Raw genomic sequence first — 23,610 nt, 5'->3', positions numbered from 1 at the left:
AATTTTTGCTGAATCTATCGAGTTAATATTTTTTTTTGTCGGCCGATGGTACCAAATTTTGAAGTGGCACTGCAATGGTAGTAAAAAGACACGCCAAATTTCAATAATTTAAATTATTGCGTTTACCTCCGTGGGAAAAAACAGAACGAAAAATAATTTGATGCATTTGGTTAAAAATCTATATTTTAGAAGTTAAATCTGCACATCGAATTTTACCTATCTGGCTATTTGCGTTTTGTAGTTATCCAGTTCATTTTTACACGGACATCCATATAGACTGACTATTTGTGAATAGATTTCGTTCAAAATTTTACAGAAGTTTACATATTTGATCATAATTTCATGTAGCAAATTTATGTTGTCAGGCTTATTTTTTAATCACCTTCTTTATAAATAAAATAAAATAAAAAGACCAAGAGCAAAAAAAAAAAAGTGTTTTTCGATCGCTTAAAATCAGAGTCTCGAATTCAAATGTTTGATGAATACTACATCTCCACTATACTTCATATAATAGAAAGTAAAAGTGCAGCAGTTTAGGTAAATGGAATGTAGCATTTAAACATAGTTACAATTGTATATCAGAATGGATTTTCGAACCCATACTTCCAACAGCAAACATCAAATTGTACAAATTCTATAATTTCCAATTAAGGGCAAACACGAATCACAAGATAAGTCATTGTGCGTAAATTAGAGTTCAGGTAGTTCGAGGAAGTTAAAGGACAAGTATGCCGGCAATTTTTAGTTATTGGCATGTTGGTACATCTCGCGAACTAGTACTGACTAGCATCCCCTTCCTTGATGGAAATATGAGAGAAATTCTTCTAATCACCCTGCCGATTATTTTACCCTTCATCACCACATTTGTGAAGGCTACCTTTCCTGATAATGAGGAGGAAGGAATAAATGAACTAAATATAAAACTACCATTCGAAAAGGATGATCTTGTACCTTAAGGACTTCAAATATGAGAAAGCCATTTGCTATTTTTCGCTCAAATTCTCTATTTTAAGAAATATTTTAGGATTTTGCCTACCTGTAATATAAGTCTTACATAGAGCGAAATCATGATTCCTTGTTGTAAATCTCACCTACTAAATTTAGAATTTTGATGCGCATTATTTTTGGTTAAATAGGAATTGATTCACAAAACAGTATAAATAAATGTAGGACAATAAGAAATGACATATCAACATTTATATGTTGCATTTACAGCATTTGTTACATTATAGAATTTACATGTTACATTAGATGCCCGCCTCTTTCCTTCATAAGTTTGATATTTCTAAATTGATTACTGCAGTATTAAATTAGGGTAAACATTGAGAAAACAGTTGTTATTAATTAAAGTATTTGATACGTCTAAAAGTTTACTTCCTTATATAAATGGAAAAAAAATATCTTTGACTTACTAAAATTTAACTATAACAATTACTATATTCAAAACATCCTGAGAAGGAAAAATTCAATTATTGTGCAGAGGAACTAAAATTTATTGATTTCCAAATTAATTAATTTATGGATTAGAAATAGTTATTTTGCATCAAATTAATTCAGAAACTCAAGCAAGGAGTGCTGTGACAAATAATTTATTAATTTTAAGTTTCTAATACGATTAAATTGATTCTTATACTTGCTTCCTAAGAAAAACACTCATCTTTGAGGAAAATTTCTATAGCATACTTATTTAAATGTAAATATTATGTATGGAATTTTAGCTTCATTTTAATAATGTTTACCTTACTGCACATAAAGACCACATCCTTAAGGCAGGCTATGCAAATTTACATAGTTAATGGGTTCTTTAATTTTTTCGATGATTATTTTTTTCATGAAACCCAAAATTTTGCATTCTTTATATATTTATTATTAATTGAAAGTTCCATCGTCAGAGTACAAAAATAATTTCCTTGATATACATTTCTTAAAAATAATTAACTAAAATTGAAATAAATAACTAAGCAGAAATCCAAAATTAAATTTTTATAGGTATTATAAAATAATATGCTAAATAATTTTATGCCATACCATCCATAAAGGAATGAATTTTAATTAATTTAAAAGAAATTATTTAGAAACATTTAATATCTTTCCATGAACTCAAATATATGAGTAACAACTTTTATGTGACATGATTAAGCACATATAATTCTGCAGAAAGTTTAAATAATAAATGCACTTACAATTTTTGCAGAAATATTAAAAACTATTACTAGTTTTCTTTTATTCGTAATCATTCCATCATCCTTTAGGTATTCGAGAAAATGGCAAAAATTGCCCTTTACAAATGCTTCAGAACAAATTACAATAGCAGTATTATAAAGAAGAAAACATTTTTTAAGTGGTTAAAATTTTAATTTTTTTTTATTCAAAGTTCATAAATTAGGCACAATTTTTTATATACCAAGACTATTTATTTAAATTTAAAAGATATTTAAATATATTTTGTGGAAGCTTTACAATTTGATATCAGATTATTTTATCCGAAATAAACACTTCGCTTCTTGAATAAAATATTAGACTACGGCTTAATCTCCTTTACAATGGTTTCAAAATTCATTCCAATTGCAATATTATAAAGAGAAGAAATTCATTAAGTGTTTAAAACTTTAATGTTCTACTTTATTTACGTTTATAAATCAGATGTGCATTTTTTTATGTATTGAAGCTATTTATTTAAATTTAAAAGTTATTTAAATATATTTTGAGGAAGCTTTACAACTTGATGTCAAATTATTTCATTCGAAATAAACACCTCGCCCCTTGAATAATAGAATTAGACTACGGCTTCCTCCCCTTTACAATGGTTTCAAAATTCATTCCAAGAACAGCATTATGAAGAGATAGTCTTTCCTTTAGGCTGGTTCTTTCTTTGGATTTTTTGAACTTTTCTTCCAATGAGTGCACTCTAGTCATGGGAACACGTTCCGAGGCGTACTCACAAATCATACTTCCATCCGACGTGACTGGGCTGAAAAAAGGGAAAAACTGATTCCAAGTTATAACAAAATTCTGAAAATAAAAACAGCTGGCAAGATTTTGTATTCTGCAGAGAGCATATTTGTACATAGGATCATAATGAGAATTTGTTTCTCGTAGAAAGCCATTTCTTGGCAATGAAACGAAGGAAATGATTTTACGTTATTCAAAGATGCGTCGCAATGCTTCTGTCCCATGTTTTTTTTTTAAGTTTCAAATGCATACTTCATCCTTCGGAGCAGAGAAAAAACATTTTACGGTATTTCTTTGAATTGAATTCAAAATTAATTTTTAAAAATATGATTGGTAATTCTTTATTTAGTTTGAAAGATTAGAGTGAAATTCGTTCATTATTATTTTGAACAATTTCTATTTGAAAATATTTATATTCACTGTTCATGTTACAATATATATATATATATATATATATATATATATTCGTTTTAGTTTCGTTTTCAAAGTATTTCTTACTTTGATTGATTACATGCCGGATTCTTTTTTTTATTTGGTTTAATTTGAATTTCCTGTTAACTTTATTTTCATTACTTTTGTCTCAATTCATTTGTGTTTTATATATAGCTGCATTTGCGCTCTGTAAATACTATGATGTTTTTTCCTGTTCTATTTTTGGTTTTAGTTTGAATAAGAAATAATTTCTAGTTGCGATTCCGAAACTATTTCGTTTTCGTTTCGTTTTCAAAATATTTCTTACTTTGATTGGCTATATATATATATATATATATATATATATATATATATATATATATATATATATATATATATATATATATATATATATATATATATATATATATATATATATATATATGGTGAAAGAGAGAGAGAGAGGAGGATTGCTATATTTTTTTTTACTAAAACAATAATTTTGCCATTTCGTTGGGAGTGTTTATTCAAACACAAAATAGAATCAATTAAAATATAACAAAAAGAACTTATATAGAATAAAAACAATGGGATCATCTACTTATAAATATGCATTTAAAATATGGAAAATATTTCCTTTCTCCTATTAAATTATGAATTCATTTTCCTAGTGAAAAATAACATTTTTCAATTATTGGTATTCACAAGATTGAATTGTGTATACAGCATACCAATTCCATACAAAATATCCCTCAGGTGTAAAAACCTTGAACATAAAACGTCTATTTATTGACAGACATTGACATCATTAATCAATATAAATGAATTAATTAAATTTGTATCAATATTTTAATTTGTTCTCTGAATTCATAAGTCATTAATAATTAATCATTAATATATTTTTTTTTTCATTTTTTGCAATTTAATGAAAAGAATTAATGTCAAAAAAATGAAATAAGGAACCAACTAATAAGACAAGTTTCTCAAAAAATCGTTTTGTGGTGGAATATAGATTATTATGATCCGTACAGGAAGCAACAGGGTGAATGTTTTTAGGAACATTTCTTTTAATAATCACATTCACACACTAAACAACCACAAACACAAAGACAAGACAAGACATTCACGATTGCAACTTAACAGTACAGCTCACATGTAACAGTAACAGCTCCCAGCTAACAGCATACGTCACATCTCATTCTATTTACACTCGCAATGCATTATGGGATGGCTTAATCAGGCATCGCCATCTAGTACCCAAAAGAGAAGATAAGTGCTACAGTTTTAGAATTCTACAGTTTTACAGTTGAAATACAGTTTTGGAAAAGTAAAGTGCTACAGTTTTAGAATTCTATGATGAAGGAATTTCCTTATTTTATTTCAAAATAGTATATATATTCAAATATTTTAAAATATTGTAGGTATTTGTTTTACAAATATATCAATAAAATAAGATATTTAGTTTTTTATTTCGCTAGAGTCGTCAATTATTGTCGTTATCTTAAAAGCTATTACGATATTAAGCATCTAAAATATGAAATGTCATTCATTATTGTCCTTTTGATATTTATTTGTAATGGATTCTTCTACAAGAATTAATTAATTTTTTTTTAAATAAGGTAAATAATGTATATTTTTACTATTTTAAAATTGTCCTGTAGTAAAATTCATGAATCAAGAAGGAGAACGATTTTCTTTCTTTGATGCTTTCTTATATAGATAATTGCAGGAAATTGCAAAATGTTAATAGATAAATTTAAAAGTTCATATCTCTTTTTTTATTTCAATATATGGCTTTTCATTATCTAGAGTCATTTGCTTTTCAGAATAACAATGAAAATCATCTTAAATGTTTACAAAACCAAAATTCCTATCAAAATATATCAGTATTATTTCTATAAGCATTGGGATTAATTTATTCCATAAAAAAATAAAACCCGTAATTATAAAAGTCATATATTTTACTATAAAAAACCAATAATAATAAAATTAAACTTCGTTCAATGGTAAGAATATCCATATGCACATATGACTTCAACGACTTCCAATAAAGCAACCTTCTACAATTCAATTGCTGTATATTTTATTGCCCTGATAGAAATCTGAACCTTATTTCTCCAATTCTATGGCAAATATAGAATTTGTTTCAGCTCTAATGAAATTATTTATTTCATTAGCATTAAAGAAATAAGATTACTTGCGTCATTTGATTTTTAGAAGAACACAGCTCTTCCCTTAGGACGTTTTATAAAATCCCAGCTTAATTTCGTCTGAGACAAAAAAATTTTTCTTTATGTTTGATAACAGCATGATAAAAATTTATATAACGTAAAGGACACATTTTCTATGACTGCTGTAGTCAGTAAAAAATTATTCTCGTGGTGGTTTTATTTATTTTTTTAACTTAGTATAGCAGACAAAAAAAAAGCAGTTGAAATGTTTTAATGTAATTGAAAACAATAAAATTCTTTTCTTAGATATAAACATTATTTCCCCCATAATATATTGTTGTCATTTTATGTTCACAAGTGGTATTTGGGGATTTAAATGGGGCTGAAATAATCAGTATTAGAGAGGTAAAATAAAAAAAGAGATTTATTTTAGTAAACTTAGCAATTATGTAATGCAAATAAAGGTTTTTTTTTTTTTTTTTTTTTTTTTTATCTTTCCATTTCATTGTGTTAGAAATTCAGATATTTATATTCTTTGTATCTTGAATACTTTAATGTTGGTTATTTCTTAATTTTTCTTTTAAAATGTATTTTTTTTCCTTTTTCAACATAAACAATAGTATTGTAAGTAAAAGCAATCTTCGAATATGCTTGAAGAGTAACTTTCTGTTTTATATTTCAAGATAAAAGTAAAGTTGTTGTTTTGTATCATAAATTCCAAGATACATGCAATTTAGTAAGATTAATGCATTCTAATCCGAATTTTTGCAATATTGCAAAACAAATGCTGCAATTTAACATGTCTCAAATATTTTTAATACATATAATTCTTTTATAAGTGCTTATCATTAAATCCTAAATTTCATTTTCTGATTGTAACACATAATTCCTTTTTTTTATATATTCTCTTTTACGAAATATAGAGAAATCGACAAAAGTTTAAACTAGAGATTTTGATGATTCTCCGAGTTTCCGAGTTCCTTAAGTTCGAAAAATACATTTTGGTGTTATGTCTGTCTATCTGTCTGCGAACACCATAGCTTAAAAATACTTTGAACTAGAGGACTGAAATTTGCTACAGGTTTTAGATCAATTTTGTACATTTATTTGAAATATTGAATGAAATTTATTCATAAAAAATCTAACAGTATGACTGCTTTTGTATAGTGTACTCGACAACTGCAAAGCACAATGAATAAGTCGAGGAATGAATTGGTCAAACACTTAAAATATAGATATTAAATTTTTAAACAAATCTTTCAAACATTTCAACTGCCTGTCTGTCGATCAACAATTTCGTATGCATGTAAACGCAATAAACTCAGGGAGTTAAACCAATGAAATTCGGCATATTATCTTTTGATTATAACCATAGTTCAGTTAGAAATGTTAGTTTATTTTAATTTCAATTTAATTAAGTTTTTAAATTTTAGCTGATGGAAGGAATAATAAAGATTTTATTGAAAAATATGCCTTTCCCGGTGGTTCTTGTTTGTCTATTGAGAATATTGTATAAATCTTACACATTTGAGGATTAATCACTCAAATTTATTACATTTTATTCTTGTTGAGCTCTATTGCTCTTCCACAATTCTTCGATATCTGGATATATTTGATACACTAAACCTTCTGGAAACATATATATGGCAAGTTTAGAGCCTTCCACTCTAAATTTCTGCATCACAGGAAGAAAGAGGATAATAATTATAAAATATGTAATAAAATAAATTTATTTATATAAAATTATAAAGGTCATATGAAGGGCAGGATTTCATGATACAATTTTTATCAAATGAATATGTTATGTACTACTTACGAATAAATACGAATGTGAAAAGAACTAAGCAGGGACATCATTGTAGCAATTTTGACTTACCTAATGAATTTGACATCATAAGCTTTTTTGGTAATTGCTAGGACTTGAGGTTCGGCAAAGCTTGATTCTCGAGATCGGCGAAATTTCCAGAAAGATCTTCCCTTCGCCAAGCTATAAAAGACGATTAATTGCATTGGAGTTTCATTTCAGAGTTGGTGTAGTTATTGAAGACGGTGAAGCCTTGTGAGGTCTGAAATGCAACATTATAATTAGAATGTGTAGTCTTTTAAGATTGTGTTTGAAGCTATATAAGCATACTTCTACGCTTCCCAAATTTGAGACATTTTATTGCGAGTTAATTATTTTAATTGAAATCATTTGCATAATCATTTGTATCTAATTTCACAAGTCAACTGATAAACAGTACACTGCTTAATAATACTTACTTTGTTGAAAGTTAAGGATATTTATTTAAAATTATGTCATGCAAAGTATAGTTTCATGACATTTTTATTAAATGGATATGTTATAAATTATGGATATATTATAAAATAAGTATGTGTAAAAAATTAAGTAGGAACAGCATTGCGGAGACTTTGGCTTGCCTATTGAATGTGGCACCATAAGCTTATTTGAGAATTGTTGATTCTCGAGGTCGTTGAAACTTCCAGATAGTTTGATCTTAATCTCGCCAAGCTATGAAAGACGTTTAGTTGCAGGGTTTAGTTTCAGAGATTGAGCCTTGTGAACTTTGAGATTCTGTGCAACTTTATAGTTAGAGTGTATACACTATTGTGATTGCATTTTAAGCATACTTCCACGCATTCTAAATTTTAGATATTTTATAATGAATTAATTATTTTAATTCAAATAACCTTCATAATTACACTTCATTTCATATGTGAAAAACAGTTCAATGCTTAATAATTTTTATTTTTCTCTTTAATATTTATGAAAAGTTTATTAATGTTTTCTGAGATGTTTCTGCCATATTAAAAATTAAACAATAAAATATTTAAATAACTAATCTATACTGAAATGAATAAGCAAATTGAAAAGCAATGTTATTTGCTGATCGTATGATCACTGATAGTGTTTTCACTGAATTCTGAAAAGGTCATTGTAATTCTATACCCTGTCCATCAATTACTTTTAAACACGCTTAGATCATTTATAGAATTTTCTATCCAAGTGCAATGATACACCCCACAATTTGTCCCATGCTATCAACTTCAATTGTTCCTGACTACAGGACTCCACGTGTCTTCTAAAGATGTTGTCTCTCACATTTCCGATAACCACAGAAATAATTCTATCTTATCATTTTGATGAAATCCTTCTTAAAGCCTTTCCAGAACGGAGGTAAGATGAAGGGGACGAAAGAGAAAGAGAGAGAGAAACCAAGTTTAAAAGTTGGGAAGTTCGTTCCGAACATTCCGGCACTTATCTTTGACAGTGATCGAGTGTTTGTGGTTCGGCCTCAGCTGGGGGAATTGAAAAATGGCGGAGGTATCATCTTTCAATTCTCTCACAACTATGGATGAAAGAAAAGAGAGAAAGAGAGAGGAAAAAAATAAACGACGAAGAGAAGATATTTCTGAAGTATTCCCCTTCTCCAATAAAATGGTTATTTTAAGCTTTCAATCATAATAGCGAGTCTTGAGTGATTGCGTTACTTTTAAGTCTAATCTCGGGAAAGTTTTACCCTGAAGTCACAATGAAGAAATGTTGAATGATATTTTTATGCTGCTATCTCGATTCTGTCTCGAGTGATGCAATTTTTCGTGACACAATTTTGTTCTAAATATAGTAAAATATGCTTAAATTTTACAATTGGACTTATCTAACAAAATATTATTTATTTTTCATACACATTTCACCTCTAAAGAGATTTGTCTTATATTTAAAAAGAAATCATTATTAATTGTTGTTAAAACATATCATATGAACAACGCTAAATTAAATATCACAATAATTATGTGTTTTGCTGTATAAAATTAAACGTCACGTGGCAGCAGTATTACATAAAGACATAAAACTCATTTTCTGATATTGCATTTGCCATGGAGCCAAAATGTCACGGGAACTGACAGCATTGTTTCAATTCCTTATTAAACTTATTTATTATTCCCATTTGGCGACCAGATGGTTCACTGAGGATATTGGTTATATTTTATGCCAGATCTTTTAGATATAACTTCATGTCCATGATTCCATCAAATTGTCAAACTTTAAAGTCAAGTTATTTTAATTGCCTTACATATATTCTCTGTATTGTACACATGAATCATTCTACTATAGATAATTTCCAAAACGTCATAGTATTATTGAAAACGTAAATGTTTTATTCTTTATCTTCTAACGTTTTTAGCATTGTAACTTCACTATATTATTCGCCTTGTCGACTATACAGATATTAAGCAAAATAATTTTTCTTAAGTTTTCAACAAGGACAAATCATTTGGTTAAATATTTGATGAAACAATGAAAGCAGTTAGGATTTCTGTCAAAAAATATAACTTATTGTTGAAAGTTGGGCAAAAAAAGTATATTTTAAAAAATGGCCAACATTTATGAAAAATATGTACTACTATTAAGTTGGCATTCACTTTCTTATTATGCTTATTCTTATTGATATGACTATTAAATTGGAACGAAAACTGTTCGAAAAATTTATTTATACCATTAAATTGGTATTATTAGAGGGATTTTTTTTTTTAATTTTCAAACAGCGGGGAATTTTTTTTCGTGCAATAATATTTTCAGAAGTTTCTGAAAAAAAGCAACCCAAAATCGAGATTAATTTTTAATTAATTAAGCTCCTAATTACAATTTCAAATAATTAGCTTCGTGGTTCTCATTGCCATCCATTTACCAAATTTAATAACTGTAGGTGAATTGATCAGGTGTTTATAGTGCCGACACACATACATGTTCATCTTTTTTATTAGAAGATAGTTATTTATTTGTTCATTACATTTTATTTTTAATAAATATTTTTTGTCTAAAAATCTAAACTTTTCTTTTACTATTTTTCATCACTATCAAAATAATCAATTTCATCAAAACAATTTTTTACCAATGTAGAACGTTTGTTTTGTTTTTGGATGTAAAATTACCAAATACGGCGTTTTATTTTCATACTAATATAATGTTTTTGATGGTATGTAAATGTCAGCAATATCTATTATATATAAAGAGAAAGAAAATTAATTTCATTATGAGAGTTAATTTTTAAATAAAATCCGTCTGTTCCATGACACCAAAATATATTAGTTAAAAAAGTTTTTAAAAAACTGGAAAACAAGGAGCTGGTTGACTAAAAGAAAGAATAAAACTGAAAGCTTTCATTTTGAAATCGTATAAAATGATTTGCTCAAAATCTTGAAGATATCTTAATAAATATATTTACTAAATCCTGAACTAAAAAAGAAGCTCTCCTTCTATGTAGTCTATAAATGTTGGGGTTCCAGTGATAAATAACCTGAAATTTCCATTTTTTTTCTCATTTAAAGCATTAAAATAACTACAATATTTCTAAATGAGAATGTTAGTTATTCTCTTGTTCAGGAACAGAAAAAAATACTAAAAAGGTTGTTATAATAAATTTGAACAAAGAATTTCATTAAATTTTAATTTATGAAGTTTTTTGCCAGAAAATTCTTACAAAACTTCGGACATAAAAAAATAGTATTAAATGTTTATTATGCGAATATAAAAAGCAGTGTAATTTCTCCCGTAAAAATGAACTTAGAGGGAAAATTTAAATGTTTCATGAAGAAGACTGATCAGAAATTAAGAATATTAATTTAAAATAAATATTTTTTTTTAAAAAAAATTTCTTTCGATATAGTTTACCTACCTTAAATTTATTTTTTGTAATTGTATGTTCCTATAAAAAAATATAATTTAATATTAGATGAATTTACAGCTCCAAAAACTCTTTTTTTTAATTCATTAATGCTTTCGTAAGTCAATGTATATTTTACAAACTTTAGAAAGATTAGCTTGGCTAAACCTGATATACAAAATATCTACGTTAGATTAATAAATAAGCCAAAAAAAAATCACTCTCAAATTACAGCATAAAAATTATATATCAGACTGATATAACGAAATAATTTATTGTTTTAATATATTTGTCAGGATATTGGAACATAATTGTGAAGAGTTTTTGAATTAACCTATGATATTGGGATTAAAATCTTTTGGATCAACCGTTTTTCTTAGAAAATTTGGTAATGTACATGATTCCGTGTACGTTTTAGAAATGATTGTCCAGATTTGACATTTATATTTTCTCCGTTACTTATGTCTTGACTATAATTATTCCAAGACTCTTTATGGAAATTTGTACTTGAAAAAATAATATGACCAAGCATTAAACTTGTTGTTTAAATTTATTTATAGTTTTAATAAAACGATTGATTTTATAATCAACAGTTATACGTTAAAATTAAATTTCTTTACTTCCACATCAATATATTAAATAATTCTAGAAAAAATTGCTCAGAAAAAAAAAAGGATTTCCTCTTCCATTCGTGTACATGTGATATCTTGTTACAAAATCCTTTTGATATTTCGAAGTTAAATAGAAAACAATATTTAGTAGGATAGTAGAATGAAAGTTCCCAATAAAAGGAATTGTGCTAAATCAACACAAAAATAAAATTTCTTTTCTATATCTTTCTAAAGCTATACCCACGCTATTACTACGGAAAATCTAAATTAGGAGAAAGCTTTCAGAGAAAACTTTTCAAAACTATGGAACTTCTAAGAATAAAATCCATTTTCCATTTGGAAACTAAGATTAAAGCAACTTTAAAACTCTATACATGGATTCGGAAAACCAAGCTTCTTTTTTTTCGCTTGGCCTATGTCAACACGTTGTAAAACAAAACGAAACTTAAGCAGACGTTTTATCATTTTTTTTTTTATTCTTAGCAGAAACATCTTTTGTAGACAGAACTGACTCATTCACAGCAGCGAATGAAAGGAAAAGAAGGAATATAAAAAATGGTTTGATCAATACCCGAGCGCCATTAGATGAAAAGTGACCCCTGGGGGAAAATAAATGGGATTTTGTTGTTAAGTCCACACATGTATGTACCATTCTAAAAATATAAGACTTACATTTTAGATATTTCATAACTTCTTTCTTTTCTTATTTCTCCACTTCTATTTTTTTTCTAGTTTTGTGCTTAATACGTTCTGTAGAATTTGCTCAAACACTGGAGATAAAACATGTGTACTCAAAAATGTGTTAAGCTTGGTTTAGTGAGGGAAAAAAGCTTCGAACGCATTAGAGCTATGTAAGTTCTCAAGACGATACGTTGAGTTTGAGAGTTTTGATAGATTTTTTTAAAAACTTGTTTAGTATTAAATGGCTGTATTTGCTCTTGTCTGATAAAATGCGTTTTTTTATGTTTAACTTCTGTAGCCTTTCGTAATGCTGATAAATTGGTACAAAGGATTTTGAAAATACGAAATTTTATGTTCCATTTTATTGTTTATGTTTGTAAATCTACTTGCATTTGAAGACGTCTTTCCGGGAATTTATTCCAGCCGTCTTTTTGTCTGATAACTAAGGCATTAATATAAAAGAAAAATAATGGTAACAGGCTCATGGTTATGATGCATGAAATATATGAAATAATATTAAATATTACTATAAAATATCAATGCGAATATATTAAATATGAAATAATATTAAATAAATCTGTAAGAAATGTGCTTAGAAGAAATATATTCTGTAAGAAATATATAAAAATCTATCATTTATTATAGCTGTCTTATTCACATCTCATCTCATGAAAATAGATATAATATTTTAAAGCCATTTTTCAAATAAAATCTACTTGCCAGTGGTATTAATATTTAGATAAAAAATTTACATTACACCACCTGAATTCCATTCTTAGATTTTTAAACATAAGAATTGGGGGGGGGACACTACATATTGCTACCCTAAAAATTAAATAAAATTAAGTTAAATTTTGTGAATCATTTATCATTATAAACAGTAGTTATTATTTTTCTATCTATTAGTTAAAGAAGTGCAGTTTTAAACGGTCACTTCATCAACAGATTGGAAACCTCTCATTCCTGACAATTAATTATATTTTGCTCCAATGAAACTAATTAAAACCATAATGAAGTATTTAAAAAATGTTTAATAATCACAATGTAATTTTTTGCGTCCATAATATCGAAGAAATGTAAATAAAATTGACTCAATCTTAATTTTAGAAATTAGAAATTTTTCCAACTTTCTTGGAATTATGCAAAAATTTTGAAGTAAATCCTGAAACAAATTTGCATTATATAAATTTTATATAATAAATATTATATTTTTATAATTTATCATATAAAATTATAATTATTATTTTATAAATAATAATTGTCTCTTTGTGTACAAAAGAGATAGTACAATTTTGTATGCATTTCAAATAATAATAATCATAATTTTCTGTCAACAATTGAAATCTTTTTCAAAAGTTGTCCATATATATCATAAGTTATTCACAACAAAATGTTGCCATTTTGAGCAGATAAAAGTTTTTCTTATAGATTAAAAAAATAATTTTACCCGTAACTAGAGACGGGAAAAAAAATGACTCCACATTGTTCATTAATTTTGATCATCGCGTGGTTTTTTGTCTTTGAATACAATCATCTCCTCAATACCTTCAAGTTGTTCTTTTAGCAGTATGCTGGCAAAAGTCTAAGTATGAATACGTACATATAACCGAGTTATACTTTTTCAAAGTTTTTGTTGTTATTTATGTATTTATTGACTCCACATCTCTGAAACTGTGATTGAAAAATATATAAAACACCAGTTAATTTCTCGCATTTCGAATTGCAATTCGCTTTCTTTGTATAAAATAACATATTGTTATTTAAAAAGAAATAAATAGTACTCAATAAGGACCTTCCAAGAAAAAACTTCGTCATGTGATTCAGATTTTGATTAAATTTAATGCAGTGGTTTCAAGAATGCAAAATATTGGAAAATGATTATGATATTAACGATGCTGAAATGAAGAAAAAGGTGAACAAGAAAGTGATGAAAATTTGGGCCTAGATTCAAAAGAAGAGAAATATGAGATGATTGACATGGAAAATTATTTCTGTTGGTAAGGAAAAAAGTAGCTTCAAATGGTCCAAGAATCTGTTAGTGAGTTCACATTGCCATATGCCTCAACACAATATTGTTTTGAAGCTGCCCAGAATTCATCCTAATTTTTCACAGCTATATCTGACTGAAAATAAAGCCTGACCTACATTTTCTCTACCAACATCTTGCTTAAGATTTTAAAATATACAAATCCTAAATTTTCTTCAATTAGACAAAAATAGGGAGATCCAGAAATATCAGATTTGCGTGATTTGAATATAGCGGAATTACGCGGCTTTATGAGTCTACTTTTTTATATTGCTGCTTTTAAATTTGAATAATACAAAAAGAATAAAGAAATACTTCTAAAATAAAATTTTGAAATATTATATTCCACATTTTTGACAGTTAAATTCTAACAATTATTAATATTAGTGTAATTCCGTATTATTTAAACAAAATAAATACTCATTAAAAGATTGTTTAGGTTATTTTTAAAATAACTTTCCAGCATTTCATATTATAACATTTAACAATTTTAATGTTTTTGGTCATTTTATGTTTTACAGTATGTATTACATTTTTAAAATAAATTCTAATGTTTTTTTACAAGAAACAAATAAGAAATATAACAATGGAGTCTTTTTGACTCCATGTCTCTGACTGCGTGAAGAAATTCATGTCTCCAGTTATGTGTTAAATACTTTTTTTAGTTATTATTTATTATTTTTGAACTGTTCCCTGGAATATTTAAAAATAACAAAATACTCTGATCAAGCATTACCAGTATTATATTTTTTAATTAATATTTTGTTATTTTTATTTATATGCAAATTATGCCTTCTTAAAAAATTTGAATATATATTAATGGATACATCAATTCCCATGAAATCAAGGGATTAACATAGTGAGTTGATCATAATTAATACATAAAAGCAACCCCTTTGTCTTCGCAAAGATTCTGCTAAATATTCCTTCATTATCTTTTATAAGAAAACTCCCTAAAGTGTAGAAAGATTGTTTCACACCACTCCCACATTTTCCCAAAGATATAAAATCCCCAAAATGACAGAAAAAAATCCATAAAAAAAACCTGAGTAAATAAGTATCTTCAGAGAATAATTAATTCTGAGTTACAGTTATTTAAATGTTCTTTGTTCTACTCTCTGCTGCTGGTTGCAAAAACTCCCGATTTCCTACAATGAAGTAATAAAAAAAAAAGATGTTTTATTTGACAAAAGAGCTGCTATTATTCTTTTTCAACTTAAAGATTTATTTCATTCTGTGTTTTCTTTGGGTCGATCAACAGACTAATTAAACGCAACATGATTAATCTCCGGAGGGCAACAGTTACTGTTGGGAGAACACACAAAGAATTATCCTTTCAACTCTCTCTGTTAATCATGGTGTTTTAATATCGCTTCTTTCATTCTCAATTCCCCCGCTGCGATATAAGGGCACATTACAGAAATCTATTTTAATTCCTTCTAGAAATTAATTAATCTCACTGAAATGGTGGGTCTAGGAAAGTATTTTGGTTTTGGAGACGTATCTATCAGGGTTTCAGAAGAATATTCTCTTGAGTATTAAATTCGGTTTTGATTAAATTGAGATTCAAACAGAAATATAAATATAAATATTTTCATGAACTTATCTTTATGTTTACCTTAAGTCTTCATATGTATTGCAACGTATACTATTCCAGCTTTATCAACCGCGATAACAATTTCTCATATGTGTACATATTTTTCTTAACTTTACTAGCTACACTATAATTAAATATGCTCTTAAGATTGGAAGGTCTTTAATCATTCTTTTTCGGTAATTTGGTCTCACAATTTCCGGTACTTTTGATCAAACAAACATTTTTCTTTACTAAACATGGAATTTTAATCTCTTCTTGACCTTTTATTGTGATAGGAGCTCACACTTCAAAAAGATATATCAGTTCCTTCAAGAAATTAATTAATTTCTAGAAGAAAATCAATTAATTTGCATTCAGAAATTGATGGCTTTCAGAAAGTATTTAATTTTCTAGGTCGAATTTTGAATCCAATTTGAGATATCCAAATTTTTCAATAAATTAGTCCTAGATTTTGCCATATTTGAATTGTTTGCTTAATCAAATTTAAATATATTAATGTTCTATTAAAAATGAATACCATTCAAACCTATGTTATTATGTTCTTCAGTAAAGGACGGAATAACCAAAAAAGTTTTGAAATTTATCTTGATATTAAATATACTTCGTCAGCTTTATTACGGAGACCCCAGTCATATCAATAAATGTAACACTTTCGTGCTAAGTAGTGTTTCTCTTGGATTTAAAAATAAGTCGAAATGCTCTTAAGATTAGAAGGTATTTTTTTTAATCTTTCATGTAATCGGATGTAATATATATATGACTACTTACCGGCTTTGGTAAACATTATATTAGTACGATTATGAACAATAAACCCACTAATATCATTAAGATTGAATGAATAGGACGATAAGCAAAGAAACATCATCTTTTGAGTAAGGACAGAAATTACATTTGATGAGTGGAGAGAGGATTTTAATTATTTACAACGCGACAGTTAAATGATCTTGTACTTAAATGTTAAACAACAATATTTTGATGTATAACGGATGTGTGCCTTTGAAAGAAGTTAAACTCTACAATTACTTAAGAAAAATAAATAGTTAAATGTAAGCACCTATTAAATTAATTTATGCTTCCAAATAATGCTACTAATTTTTGAAAGTTTTTGAAGAAGTTCCATAGTTTTGGCATAGTTGTAGATACAGTATTATTGGTTTTAAATTTGGAATTACTATTCTATTAACTGTAATTTTTGAAATTTCATTTAAAGTTATATATTTTAAACAGTATGAACATACGTAATTGCCATATATTTCTTCCTTTAAAATACAATTAATAGGAAAAAATGTTTTAAATGCACTTATTTTATCCATGTCATATTGGTTACGGAAAAAGGAAGAAAAAACCTTAACCAGGAAAAATCAAATTGTATTTCTCTGTTTTGATAACGTCAATGATAATTTTTTCAGGATGTTGATTCCTATTATCGCCGTTTTTCAACAATCAGTATTTGAAATGACTTGACCATTATATATTTACTAAGAACATGAATGCTGTATCTGAACGTTCTGTCTCTGACAAGAATAATTAATGATCCCAAATCTATGGAATGGTTGAAATTATGGAATCGTTTGAAACCCTACAATATGAGGAATTGCCTCTTCATATTTTCTGAGAGAATTGCCTTTTCAGTGGGTCAATATTGAATGGATTTCTGTATATTATTACATTAATTTATAATGATTTAATGCAATATAGATGGGCTAATATGAAGTCCTTTCAAATTTGATTTTCAAAGGAAATAAATGAGATAAACAAAGAGAAAAATTTCAGATTAAACAAAATGATAAATTTATAATTTTTATTTTAACATTATCACGAAGTTTATCAAAATGTGATCGAGAATACCGAAAAATATAAAATATTTTAAATAAAACCTTGTTTTTCATATTTAATTAAGTTTAGATAAAAAATTACATAAATTAAAAACTGCTATCAATTATTGGAAAGCGCCAGCAAATTTTTTAACGATTTTCATACGACTAAAGATTTATGTAAGTTCTCATATGCAGAATGCATTCTTTTGACTAATGGGACATTAGTTAAAGCCTGCAATTACTAATTAGTTTTATGCAAATATTCAGAATTTGGATTGCTGTTTGAAGAAAACTGCTAAAAACAGAATGTGCAGCAAGAATTCTAAAAAGGTTCTAATATACAGAAAGTAGGGAAAAGCGTCTGCAAAGAAATCTTTCCTATTCTACTGTAATTATTTCAGAAAGAAAATGACTGAGCAACCCTTCCCTTAGAGGCTGTTACTGAAATTCATTCTAATGTCCGGTTCATAATATGTTATTTTTGAACCATGAGTTATATTTCTCAATATTTAGTGAAGGTATCTAAATAGGAAGTATAAAAAATACTTAACTATTTAAAATGCCTAATAATTATGAAGATAATTCTTCTCTCATAATATATGTATAAGGGCATCAAAATCGAATATCAAGTTTTAAGGCTTTCAATATATTATTTTTAAGGGCATTTTGAATTCCTGTTAAATTTACCTTATTCGATGTCTTTTTTCAAAAAAGAATGGTTCGTTAAATCTCGTTGGTAACATTTTATGATTTAGCCATGAAGTATATTGCTAATTTATTCAATGCCAAAATGTACTTCTTCTGCTGTTGTTTTTGGTATTGCTGATTATTACACATTGCAGATTACAACTTTGAAGTACTATAGTGTATAGACTCACAGTATAAAGGGTTATATTTCAAAATTCAGGTTGGTTAAAATTCATTAATTGACACATTTTTCGTACCACCAGCGAATGTTAATGTACCAGTAATCAAAAAGCATCAAGACTTCTAAAAGAACCTATTTGATCAATCTGTAATTGACAAATATCATCAGCTTAAAATTTAAATGTATCTTTATTTTTGCAGAAAGTGCTTACTTTTTACTTTTAAATTTTTATACATTGTGTTTTCTCTGTTTATTATATCATGAAACTTAGCAGTTGCTATCCATCTTGTCATTAGTACACTAATCCCCAACGAATGAAAGTTAAGAATCAATGAATTTCAATCAAATAGAATTATAATATATCATGTAGATTGAGTAATGATATCAAATTTTGTTTATAATTGAATAGCCTATATCTTGTGCATTCTTTAATCAAGAGAAATCACTATATTAAACCAAAGGATTCAGGAACTCTTTTTTCTTTTTTTTTTTTCCTGATTGTAAATACATATGTCTCACATGCTTAGAAATGAGTTATTTGACGACATTTAGAGTTGACAGCTTATATACCAACATTATTATTAAGGAAATCGAAATATTTGTTGAAACTTTATTTTTTGTTTTCATGTGTTACTGTATAAATTGTTACAGAACGCGAAATAATGTATTTGATTGCAAACAGTTGGCAATGAGAAAAGACACTTATTAGCGTCTCTTTACTATTACAGTATGTTAGTGCTATAAATAATTTTTATAGAAAAGTCGTTTGAAAACAAGCAAAAAATAAGTAAAACATTTCAGATCATTAAATAAATTTTTAAAAACGGGTAGTAAAATTCTCATAGATATTTATAAATATTTTTTTTTTCTTTTAGATCCGCCAGCAGTTTTTGTGACACCAGACGGTACAGTCACCGTTCAAGAATCATCGACCGTTAATATAACATGCGTTTTCGACGCCAATCCACCGGATGTAACTGAAATTGTCTGGTACAAGGACGGCAGTCTACTGCAGAGAGATACCACGCAGCGCCTAGAAACCACTAGGCACCCATTATCTGCAGTATTAGCATTGTATAATTTATCCAGGCAAGATTCAGGAGTCTACACATGCCATGTGAGAAATGCTTTCGGCAGAGGCAACTCTACTACGTCTTCAGTACTCAATGTTCTATGTGAGTTTTACTTTAATAAATTATTTGATATGCATTTAACATTGAAAAAGATTAAAGAGAAAAAAAAATCAGCATTTTTTTTTAAAAAAATCTTTTATCAGAGCATTTTAGATTGTTGGTTTTATTTTAACCCTACTTGCAATGGAGATCTTGAAATGACACGAATTGCAACGACAGTTTTAAAGAAAAAAAAAGATTTCTTGTAAGAAATGTATATTTGACAAAGGATGTATCTTATTCTGCTGAGGATACCATAACCAAGCGTTTTCCTTGCATGAACTTATTTTGGCACATGGCTTTAGAGAAAATTTTGCAAGTGAAATCAAGAACATGTGATGAAGTTTATAAAAGTATGCCAGCTAGCTAGTAACCTAAAATAAATGTTATTATTACCATGTTGAAAAAATATTGTAATAAAAATAAGTTGCTAAAGAAAATGTTTGAATATAAACATATAAAAAAAAGAAATGAATTTGAAGTTTTTCCTTGCTTAATAGTTATAAGAATGAAATGAATTACTTCATGTCACCCATTTGATTAAAGTTCATTTAATAAAGAGGCATCGTTTAATAAAATCCATTTTAGCAGCTTAAAATAAAATTCGTTGAATTTTTGGAAATAGTTTGGGAAACCGCCCAATATAATAAGACAAATAAGAAATACATAAGAAAAGACGGGAGGTATTTTCTTATTTATATCATTTAGCGTAGATTGCATGATATTTTGTCTTTATACATATTAAAAATGTATGTAATATTGGGAATACGTGTAAAAATATTCGTATCTGAATAACATTATTCAATTCATCGCATCATGAATAACGTTAATATTTTTAATTCTATAATTACATGGTAGAAATAGCATCCTTTCTTACTTGAAAACAAGATTCATTTCAGCTATCATTTTATAAAAAATTTAAAAGATATGTATCGTGTAACACAATAATTTTCTTCATTAGCTTTATTTTACTATTGACTGCTTTATTTCTGCTGAACCAAGAAAAATTGCTGCTCCTGTATGATAATCTTTAAACATTTATATTTCATCTTCTTATTTGCATGTTAATAACCAAAATCTACATGTTCATAACCAAAATCATAGTTGGATTTTTTTTCTTTTTTAATTAATGTCTAATTAAGATACCGCGTTTCTAGAATACATTCATGTCTAAATTCAATGTTTTAATCCAGTATAGTTAATAAGACTCAGTGTTTTTAAATAATTTTAAGTTTCGCCATTGGCAAAAATCTCAGTTAACTTCTTTATTCTTTTTTAATTATATTATAATTAATGCAACTATAGCATATATCCTCATACCAATGTCTCTTATTATTCTTTATTCTTGAAGTAAATACTTTATTATTTTTTTCAATTATATTGAAATTAACTTAATATATTTCTAGAATATCTTGATACCAAGGTTCATTACTTTAAAACTGCCTTGAATATATATATATATATACAATAGCTAGCTTCAAATTCATTTTATTGTGGATGTCGTTTTTCAATGTTTTATCAGCAGAGATTGCTACATTTGTATAATAATCTCTAAGTATTTAAAATTCATCAATTATTTGTATATCCAGAACCACAGTTCATTTACAAAATACTAAAACTTATTGAAATTATCTATCTTTTTTTACAGATCCGCAAGTTGTAAGCTTGCACATTTCCTCCTCAGTGGTTTCCGAAGGCGGCGAGAACTCAGCTGTTAGCCTCACATGTGAAGCAATCGACGGAAACCCACGGAACTTCACGAATGTCCGATGGTACCGAAACAATGAACTCGTAAACGAGACCAATGAGCCTGTGCTGCACATTAAACATGCAAACAGGCACCATGGGGGCAATTACTCTTGCGAAGGCCGCAATGCCGCCGGATGGAGCCTCAGGCCCAAGTCGGAGGAGTTGATAGTGCACTGTAAGTTATATTCTATTCCCAGGTGCCTGGTACTAAAGAATAAGATCCTTTAATTTCGGGTGGCGAGAATGGATAAATTAGTACCCATACCATAATAACATGATTCTGCAGGCTCGTTACTTGAAATAGCTGACCATTTAGGTGAATAATTTATCTGTAATTGACAAAGAAATCTTTGGCAGTTTGTCAACAGTTTAGTTTTTTTTTTTTATAACAAAAATCGATTGAAATTAATGATGTCTGAGGTTGTATTAGAATAAGATTCTTTCATTTCATTTGGAAACGATGAATAAATTAGTATTCTTACAATAATAACAGGATAATCTAAGTTCATTTCTTCAGATAACTTATTATTTGTTTGAATAAATTGTCTGTGATTGAGAAATAAGTCAATGGCAGGTTATCAGTAGCTTGATGTTTTTTATAGTGAAAATCGATTGAAGTTATTTTTATCTAATATTGTATAGGTATGTTTCTGAGCGATAATGATAGAATGTTGAACACTCAGTATTTGAATAACTGAATAAATTATCGGCAATTGAGAAGAAAACACTGGTCATTCTTATTGTGCAAGTCTAGAAAAATTATTCTAATTTGTGCATTCTTATTGTGCAACAAATCATTCTAATTTGATTTCGCTCAAGAATTTTATGAAAACTTAGCATATGTAATCTTTATCATTTATTAAAAAATTTTGAAAAATGATGCTATGAAAATGATTCGACGTCTAATTCTAATGAAATAAAAATAACACTTATTCTATGGCTAAGTAAATGCTTTCGTAGTCGCATTTTAAGATATTTATAATGTGCATAGGCATAAATAAGAGTAACCTTGCACAAATCATTCAATTCAACACTCAATTCTTTTAACGCCTCAAACATATCATTTCTTAATCAATGAATAAATCATCATCAAGATGCTGATAAACATAAACTCAAAAGGATATTTACCCATTGTTGAAATGTATCAATTTTATTTACGAATTTATCACGCTTTTTTTTTTTTTTTTCATTATATAAAATGTTTCAAATTTCTGTTTTCGCATCCTAGTTAGTTCATTATTAGACAGCCGATTCATTAATAGCCTTGCAAAAGCTTAAACGAATCATTTAATTTTATTTCATTAGAATTTTTCCTTAATTTGAAGGTTATATGCAGTTTATCATAATTTTCTTTTTATAGGTTTAGAACACTATAAGTACAAGTGAAATAAATTCAGTGAATGAGTTACTGTTTTAAATCTGACAGAAAATATTATCTTCTTTTTAAGATAATTTACATGTTGTTTATACTTCTTAAAAGAATAAGGTATTTCCAAAATTTAGAAATATTATTTAAGTATTAATATTATTACGTATTGAATAAGTAGATAATGTGAAACTTTTTTTTTGTCTATCTAAACAGATATTACCTTACAGTTTTTTCCCCAATAAATTTTATAACCAGTATCAATTTTTCTGTTGTATACCTACGTATACCAGTACGATATATAATTATTCTTAAAATATTAAATGTTCAATTCATATACACGAGTCTAATGAGATAAGTTTTTTTTCGTTGTCGAATTTTAAGATATTTATAATGTGCATAGTCATAATTAGCCTTGCCCAAATCATACGAGTTTCAATACTTTTTTATATTATTAAAGTGCTATCCTTGCATTCTTCATTTGCCATTTATCATTTTTACTCTTGATAAAAATTAGAAAATA

At 27.3% G+C, this 23,610-nt stretch overlaps 1 protein-coding gene across 1 annotated transcript in view; it reads left to right on the top strand.

Annotated features, from left to right (window-relative positions):
* The window catches only part of LOC129969346 (B-cell receptor CD22-like), a 297,654-nt gene that overhangs the window by 196,394 nt on the left and 77,650 nt on the right, over positions 1–23,610 (top strand). Inside the window, exons 5-6 of the mRNA XM_056083883.1 lie at positions 19,676–19,975; positions 21,621–21,896. Of these exons, the coding sequence (XP_055939858.1) occupies positions 19,676–19,975; positions 21,621–21,896 (576 nt within the window). The remainder of the gene's footprint in view (positions 1–19,675; positions 19,976–21,620; positions 21,897–23,610) is intronic.

This window comes from Argiope bruennichi, chromosome 5, assembly GCF_947563725.1.
Source record: "Argiope bruennichi chromosome 5, qqArgBrue1.1, whole genome shotgun sequence".
Lineage (NCBI taxonomy): Eukaryota > Metazoa > Arthropoda > Arachnida > Araneae > Araneidae > Argiope > Argiope bruennichi.
The sequence above is the reverse complement of the archived record's forward strand: the minus strand, read 5'-3'. Positions and strand labels throughout refer to the sequence as shown.